The sequence below is a fragment of the Neophocaena asiaeorientalis genome, unplaced genomic scaffold (assembly GCF_003031525.2).
Source record: "Neophocaena asiaeorientalis asiaeorientalis breed wild unplaced genomic scaffold, Neophocaena_asiaeorientalis_V1.1 scaffold223, whole genome shotgun sequence".
Taxonomy (NCBI): Eukaryota; Metazoa; Chordata; class Mammalia; order Artiodactyla; family Phocoenidae; genus Neophocaena; species Neophocaena asiaeorientalis.
In genome coordinates this window covers 140,936-149,377 of record NW_020175045.1, presented here as the reverse complement: position 1 = coordinate 149,377, position 8,442 = coordinate 140,936, and the positions used below count along the sequence as shown (strand labels likewise).

The following is an 8,442-nucleotide window of genomic DNA, read 5'->3' as shown; positions in this document are numbered from 1 at the left end:
TCCTGCTGGCGCCCTCGCCCCTCCTTTGGGGGAACCTGTGGGTGTCTGGCTCCCCCAGCCGGGAAGTTGGGCCCCAGCCTCTGGAGATGGCTGGATGGGAGCCCAGTCCCCCCCACCCCCTTCCTTCTGACGGCCACCCTCCTGATCCGGCTCTGCCAAGGAGGTTGCAGCCGGGTGGCAGTTTCCTACCCGAGTGTGCTGATTGAAGTGGGTGGTATTTCCTCCATCCTGCAGATGGGCAGGTTTAGGCCCAGAGAGGAGCAGCCATGTGCCCAAGATCACACAGCAAGTAAGCAGCAAGAAGAACTGGGTTTGACTCCAGAACGAGCTCTTATCTGGACCCCCTGATGCCTCCCAGCCTCTGGGGCACAGGTCCTCCCCTTTCCAGTCTCACACAGTACGAGGTGGGGCAGGACTCCCCACCTATTCAGCAAACACTGAGCCCCTACCAAGTGAGACATGCTGAGGCCTGAGTGGTGAGCACGTGGGCATCTCCTGGATCCTTCCCTGCTGGGCCCAGTGTTCTCGTTGGGACATGAGGAACATCCCAGAGGTGTCAAGCAAAGGTCTGGGGGTCCAGGAAGTACATGAAGGTCCCAGATTAGATGGGGGAGGTCACTTTCTGAGGAGGACACTTGACCTGACCTGAGGATGAATAGAAGGTAGCATGTATCAGGTGTGTGGAACAGTGTTGCAGGTACAGGGAACAGCTCGTGCAAAGGCCCCGAGGCAGGAAGGAGCAGAAAGCCCAGGGTGGCTGAAGAGAAGCTTGTGAGGTTGGTAGATGGGACTGGAACAGCCGGCAGGGCCACAGGACCTAGGTTGGGTGCTCATCAATGCAGGCATGCTCCATGCTTGCTGGGCTGCATCTAGCACCTGCCCTGGGGAAGGTGTGGCAGGAACGCATGGCCCTGGCCCTAGCCCTTGGCACCAGAAAGGAGCAGAGAGATCCTGGGGGTGTTCCTGGCAGGCACTGGTGAGCCTGGGCAGGTGCCCTCTCCTTTCTAGTAAAGCTCGTTGGTGGTGTCATGGTGTGATTCAAGCTGATGGGGCAGGAGGAGACGGAAATTGCACCAGGAGAGCTGCTGGCTCATCTGTGCGTTTAAAGGGAAGGGAGATTTGGGAGCAAAGATTGGAGCTACATTGGCCTCAGATTTTGGGGTCCTCATCTCGTTCTGATGTTGGCTGACCTCGGGTCTTCTTTGTGGTGTGGAGGATGACCAGAGGACCTGGAGCCGGCATGGGCTTGGGGGGTGTGTCTGCAGAGGCCATTTTGGACAGGCCTGCGTGGCAAGGAGGCTTCAGCTGTGCTTCCGACACATGTTGGGAAACGCCAGCCAGGAAGGAGGAGCATCCTGGGTTTAGCTGGCTGGGGGAAGTGAATCATCATCCCCGTAGGCCTGCACAGGCCGGGTCTGGTGGGGGTGGGGTGCTCCCTGCTGAAGCTGCAGCCTGCTCTCTGGCCTCAGTTTCCCCATTTGTAAAGGGCTCGCCCAGGGCTGCCCTGGGCACATTCTTGTCGGCCAGACTGTATTTCTGGGAGGAGGCCATCACAGCCTACATTAGAGGCAGGATCGGCCACAGGGAGTGGGGGTCCCAAGAGCTGATGTGACAAGGCAGATGGCACATGTCTGTCCCAGGTCCTGGGAAGTGCTGTAGCTGTGACCACACAGGTGAGGACATGGCTTGGGCAGGGATGGAGGATGGCAGGGCCACTGAGTGAGCAGTACTCATGCTACTTTGGAGCCTCACCTGCCCTGGGCTCCAGCCAGACCCTGGGCAGAGCCTCACCACATTTCCCACCTGGTCTCACAGCCTCTTTGCATCTGGCCAGCTGTGCCCTGGGGACTCCATGCTCAGGAAGTGCCCAGTCCCAGCCGCTCAAAGGTGAGGCTGGCTGGCTGAGAAAGGGCTGGTCAGGCTGGGCTCTGCAGGATGTGTAAGAGTTCTCCTGATGAGGCAGGGCATTTCAGGCCCAGGGAACAGCTTGTGTAAGGACGGAGTAGGGATTTAAAGTGGTCAGGTAGTGGCAAGAGCTGACTGGGAAGAGGGGAGGTGAGGTGAGGCCACAGATGCTTCTGGGCCCCCTCCCTTAAACTGAATGGGGGTGGTGGAGAGTGCCTGATTTGAACAAGCCAGGGGAATATGTGGACTGCTAAGGCTGAGGGGGATGGGGATCATGAAGTGTGTTGGCAGGGAGGGGATGCCCCCTCCAAGCCACTGTACAGGATGGCTCAGAGGCTCGAGATGGGGAAAGCCACAATGTGGGGGGACATGCCGGGGCCCGGTGTCTCAGTTGTGCTCTCTGGAGCGGGTCGGGGAGATGTGCCCATGGGCTCTGTTGAGCTCCCTCATCTCCTGCCTCCTCAGGGCTCCTGTGGGCCTGTGACTCAGGTTTTTTGTGCTGCTGTTGATGAAAAGAAAAATCCTGAAGAGAACCCTGTTCCCATAGTAACCGAGCTCTAATTAGAGACTCCAAGGCCCCACTCCAAGTGGGGCCTTTCCCATCTGGGCAGGGCCTTGGAGCCAGGAGTTACCCCACTGGAATGGGGAGGGGATACTCTTCCCACCCCTTCCTATCGCGGGCGGAAGACCTGGTGTCTACTTGGCACTGGGCTGCTAAATCCTTTCCATCTCAGACCGGGCCCTTTTGGCAGGCAGAGAGGGAAACTGAGGCTGCGTGGGGGGAGGCACTCGAGGGCGCCTGGCCCCGGCTTTGCATACCTTGCGGGCTGGCCTGGGCCTGTTTATGAAACCAGTTCCAGGACTGGACACACCCAGGCGGGACGGGGTCTGAGTGGCTGAGCAGGTGGTGGTGGTCGTGTGGCCCTGAGGAGGTACCCGCGCTGCAGAGCCTCCCTTTGTTCCTGGAAATAGCTCTGTGGAATTGCTGGGAGGACTCAAGTCCAGGGCTGTCCGCAGGAGCGCAGGGCTGGCTAAGCTCTCAGGAACCAAAGCCTCGTTGAAAAGGAGCCCCTGCGCTTGCTGTGTTTGTCCTCGGGGCAGGCTGGCGAGCCTCTGTTATGTCAGGTAGGCTGGTCAGTGCTAGAGATCTGACTGCCACTCTGGGCCCTTCCCTGCCCCCTTTGCCCCTCTTTCTGGGGAGCCCTGTCTGTCTTTTCTGCTGCTGAGGTGTGCCCGGCGGGGCTCCTCCTCGTCTGTTCTTTCCTTCCCGTCAGCCGGCCTGCCACGTGTCGGGCAGGTGGGGCCACGTGGCTGGGCAGGCTGGGGGTGGCAGCTCTGCAGCAGCGGGTGGGGCAGGCCGGCTGGGTGGGGTCTGAGCGGGGTGGAGCCCAGCCCCACATTGTGCTCCTGGGTGTGGCCTTGAGGATGGTCGTCCTCTGGGTGGCTCGGGCACCCAGAAGGCCCGGCCCCTGCTGATCCTCGCCCCGTGCTTCACTGGGGCGTGATGGGGGATCGAGCTCACCTCTACCCCCGGGGCCTCAGTAGTCAGCAGATCCCTGACACTGTGGCTAAGGGGACCCAGGGGGCCTGGAGGGTCAAGCCCAAGTGTTGTGAGGGTCTGCTTCAGAGTGACCCGCGGAGGCCACATCCACCAGTCCACAGAGGGGAGGGAGGATTGGGGGAGAGGGCGTGGCAGGAGGCCTGAGTTTGCCCATCTCTCCTCCCGAGAGCCCTGGACCCCTAGCTTTCTCTCTGGGTGACCTTGGGCAAGGGCATCACCTCTCTGCCTCATTCTCCTTTGTGATGGGGTGGCGCTGACATGGGACACGAGACCCGGTTAGCATGGGGCTGACACCTTTCAGGCCCTCTGGATGGTGGCTGGAGAACTAAGAATGGGTCCTGGGGGAGGGCCTGGGGGTGCTCAGACCCCAGGCTCTGCCACCCGCCAGCCTCTGCCACTCGCCAGCCTCATCTCATCTAAAAGGACACCTGCCGCCCGCCACTGATCCCGGCTTCATAAAGGCCTCAAGGCCCAACTCACCCTGCTGCTGAGGCCCTTAGGATCCATGGCGCTTGGGGATGTGAACTTGTTGGGACGAAAGATCCCACTTCAGGTTTTATCTGGAGGAGTCCATACGGATGTGCAAAACGACATGGCTGCAGCTTGTGGGAGCAAGACCCCGGAAGCCACCCCCTTCACAGACGACTTAGGGACGTGGAAACGTGTAAAGGTGTTAGGCAGATCATTTGCAAATCGAGGTCTGTAGCATGCATGCACTTGAAGGTCAAGAAAATGCATATGTGAGCGCACGGGGAAAAGGCTAGGAGTGTGTGGTCGCCCGCCGTTCACGGTGGCGTTCTGGGGGTGTGGTGGGCATGGGGGTGTGTGTGAATTTGCTTTTAAGAGTTTTCTAAATTCCCTGAAGGGAACGTGTGCTATGACTCTCTTGACACGTATACGGAAGCAGGAAGGATATCATGAGCTGCTACCATATTCCGACTCCCCCAGCTGCAAATTCTGCCACACTAGCTCCCTGTCCCTTTATTCATAGCTTCTGGTTGTACTTAATGCAAATCCCTGACATCAGGGCATTTCATCTCAAAATGTTTGTGTGTATCTCTAAAAGACAAGGCCATTTTCTTACTTAGTGACAGCGTGATGAACAATAATTAATCCATGCTCTCTAATCCTGGACCATGTTGAGAGTCTCCCAGTTGGTTCTACAATATCTTTTTTTTTTTTTTTAACAATATCTTTTTGCATTTGGTTTGTCGGAAGGTATTACTTCTGTAATCAGAGAACGTGATGTGTAAATGGACCTAGCTGGCCTTGGCCCTTGACTTGTCCTGCCTGGGATCCTGGGTTCCGCCCTCTGACGTGAAGGCCGAGGGGTCTGAGCCGCACTGTGGGGTCTCAGCAGCCCCCTGCTGTGTTGGTGTGTGCGGGCAGGGCTGAGGGTCAGCCAGCACTGGGGGGGCGTGGGGGTCCCTGTACTAGCTGGAGGCTCTCCCAGCAGGTATGGACCTGTCAGCCAATCAGGACGAAGAGACCGACCAAGAGACTTTCCAGCTGGAGATCGACCGCGACACCAAAAAGTGCGCCTTCCGCACCCACTCGGGCAAGTACTGGACGCTGACGGCCACCGGGGGTGTGCAGTCCACTGCCTCCACCAAGTGAGTGCCCCGCTGCCCGCCTGCCACTGCCCGCGCTCGCCCAGGCTGGCCTCCTGTGGGGCGGCCTTGCCTGACCCTGTCCCGCCACCCCCAGGGATGCCAGCTGCTACTTTGACATTGAGTGGCGTGATCGGAGGATCATACTGCGTGCGTCCAATGGCAAGTTTGTGACGGCCAAGAAGAACGGCCAGCTGGCTGCCTCGGTGGAGACAGCAGGTAGCCACCTGGGGGCGTACCTCAAGCCCTTGTTCCCTGGAGGGTCTAACTGTATGCCATGGTCACTTACGAACCCCACCCGAAGCCTGCCCTGTGCTGGGCATCCTCCCAAACTGGCACCACCCTGCCTCACCCGAGGGCTGGCATGCTGTGTGACCCCAGACTCCCGCTCTCCCTCTCTGAGCCACACCCTGGGTGTCCACGCCCAACCCCATGAGGCTCACTTCTTTTCCACCTCCTGGGACAGGGGACTCGGAGCTCTTCCTCATGAAGCTGATCAACCGCCCCATCATCGTGTTCCGTGGGGAGCACGGCTTCATTGGCTGCCGCAAGGTCACAGGCACCCTGGACGCCAACCGCTCCAACTACGACGTCTTCCAGCTGGAGTTCAGAGACGGTGCCTACAACATCAAAGGCAGGTTCTCCTGTGGGCAGTGCCGGGTGGGGCCCCCTGAGCTCAGGGGGCCAATGTTGGACACGGAGAGCAAACCCCTGCCCCACTTGAGCCTGGCTTTGGGGCTCGGCTTGGCCACCCTGTGATGTGGCCTGGCCCAGGCCCCATCTGGACACCAGAGGCTCTAGGCTGGGGGCGGGGTAGCCCCTTCCCCTCTTGTCTGTACAGGAGGGAGATGTCCGGCCCACCCCAGATAGAGCTAGAGAGGGAGACGGGATTCTGGAAAGGCTGGGCGGGGAAGGGGTCACACACGAGTTATGGGACCAAAATTCTGGTGGGAGGCGGGGGAAGGGACTCCAGTCCAGCATGGGCCCGAGGCTTGGGTGGATGTAACAGACCCCACCCCCATTCTGGAAGCCATGACTGGAGGGTGGGGAGCAGAGCCCAGGCAGGGCCTGACGGGGCCTCCCCTTGCCCCTGCTCCAGACTCCACAGGCAAGTACTGGATGGTGGGCAACGACTCCTCCGTCACCAGCAGCAGCGACAGCCCTGTGGACTTCTTCTTCGAGTTCTGTGACTACAACAAGGTGGCCATCAAGGTGGGCGGGCACTACCTGAAGGGGGACCACGCGGGGGTCCTAAAGGCCTGCGCTGACACTATCGACCCCACCACGCTGTGGGAGTACTAGGGCCCCGCCGCCGGCATCCCCCTCCCCACCCTGCCCAACCCGCCCTGCTAACTCTCTTCTCCAGGTGGGCTCTGCTGTGGGTGGCGAGCCCCTTTGCCTTTCAAACTGGAAACCCAGAGCAAATGGTGCCCTCACCTGTTGTCCCACGTGGCCTCCCCTGGGCAGGTCAGAGGCTGTGACCTGGTCCTTGGAGGGATTTCACATCCCTCTGCTCTCTCTTCTCTGCCCTGGGTGAGGCTGGAACTTCTTTCTTCTGACCTCAGACAACTCTGAGCCTTATTTCCCCGAAGAGGCCGAGGAGGAGTGGGGGGCTGGGAGGCCTTCCCGATCTCAGCTCCTGGGAGTGGCGGGGTGTGTAACTGGAATCTCCTGTCCCCTCCTGAACCTCCCCCTCCCCCATTTCCCGGGAGCCAAGCTCTTGCCCCAGGCCTGTTGGTGGCCCCCCTGGGGCGCCATCCCTGTGTTGTCAGGAGGACAGCTGGTGGACAGGACGGGGCTGGCTCCAGGCCCCTGTGAGTGGAGCAGGCTTGGTTTGGTGGCCGCCTGGGCCTGGCCACTGCACACACATCCTGCTGTGGTCCGGGGGTCCTGCTCCTGTCTCTTTTCTTTCACTCTGGCCTGACTGGAAGCAGAAAATGACCAAATCAGTAACTCTTTTTTTTTCAGTGAAATGTTATTGCTGGAGGAGCCCCAGGCAAGCCTGGTTGTAGCCATGGGTGGTCTTCAAGGGGTCTTGGTGGGGGGGTAGTCTTGAGACAGCATCTCCGGGCCTCAGTGCCCTCCGCCCACTAGTGGTGGGGTAGGTGGGGTGCCTCCCCGAATCCAGAACCTGCCTCCACCTTCCCAGGGGGCTCTCACCGGCCCCCTCCCTCCCATGTGCCTGGGCCCCAGGCCTGTGTCCCCACCTGGTGGTGCTGGGCCCTTCACCGCCTCAGCCAGGGCCCCTGGTGTGATCGGTGCTCCTCTTCTGACTGGACTCCCAGGTCTCGGCAGGATGAAGCTGGGCGTCGCCCTCAGCAGGGAGCCCCATGGAAGCCCCCTGGTCCCTGGCTCCTAGCCCCGCCCCTGCCAGTTCCCTTCCCCTCTGGTTAGTGTCCACCATGCATCTCACTCTGGGTGTCTTGGTCTTTTATTTTTTGTAAGTGTCATTTGTATAACTCTAAATGCCCATGATAGTAGCTTCAGACTGGAAAGAGCAAAATAAAGTTAACGTAAGTCTGCACCCCTGAGGTTGTGTGTGTGTGTGTGTTGGGGGTGAAGGCAGGTGGCAGGGGTGGGCCTGGGAACCCTCCTGCTGCAGGTTTCCGAGTTAGAGGTCAGGCCCACACAAACCAGCAGAGCGGACTTCGTCTTGCCTTGGCACGTGTGCCTTGACGAGCTTGGAGGTACGGTGCCTGGGTGCCCCCTTTCCATACTGCAAGGGGCCTTGTGTGCATCCATCCACACGCCAACACAGCAGGCTTGGGCCCCTTGGGACCTGGATGTGCTGTCTGGGCGCCCTTGGAGGACAGGCCCGGGTAGAGGTGGGCACAGGCCCTGGGAGAAGTAAGCTGGATGAGCTAAGCTTGGAGTCCAGGGAGGATGCCTTCATGAGAACAGGACCCCTAGGCCCAGCTTGGGGGAGGAGGGGAGGCACTTCTCTTATTTGGCAGATAAGAAGCTGAGGAAGTTTCCAACCTCGAGGGGGGACCTGGGTCCTGAGCCCACCCTGTGGTCGTGGCCCCTGGCAGACCTCCAGGTGGTCAGCCCTGCAGGGACTCCAGAGAGGCAGACGCTGGGTTGGGCCCTTCTCTGCAGTATCATGTTACCCAGAGCATACCTGTTCCCATCTTACAGAGGAGGAGACTGAGGTTCAGAGTAGCGAGGCAGAGCTTTGAGGGTGGAACGGGGTGCCCCGTGGGTGTCCAGTAAGTGGGCGGTGATTGAAGATGGACTTGGGCGTGTGGCCGTCTTGCGGGGGCAGCGGGACCAGAGGGGCCTGAGCTGTCAGCAGGAGCGCTGATTGGCTGCTGATGACGAAACTGGGATGCCTGCGCTGTGATTGGTGGTCCCTGGGGGCGGGAG

General features: G+C 60.0%; 1 protein-coding gene across 1 annotated transcript in view; it reads left to right on the top strand.

Annotated features, from left to right (window-relative positions):
- The window catches only part of FSCN1 (fascin actin-bundling protein 1), a 9,803-nt gene extending 2,198 nt beyond the window's left edge, over positions 1 to 7,605 (top strand). The window contains exons 2-5 of the mRNA XM_024763555.1: positions 4,923 to 5,079; positions 5,174 to 5,295; positions 5,543 to 5,710; positions 6,176 to 7,605. Of these exons, the coding sequence (XP_024619323.1) occupies positions 4,923 to 5,079; positions 5,174 to 5,295; positions 5,543 to 5,710; positions 6,176 to 6,378 (650 nt within the window). The 3' untranslated portion in view covers positions 6,379 to 7,605. The remainder of the gene's footprint in view (positions 1 to 4,922; positions 5,080 to 5,173; positions 5,296 to 5,542; positions 5,711 to 6,175) is intronic.
- The last annotated feature ends 837 nt before the right edge of the window (positions 7,606 to 8,442 follow it).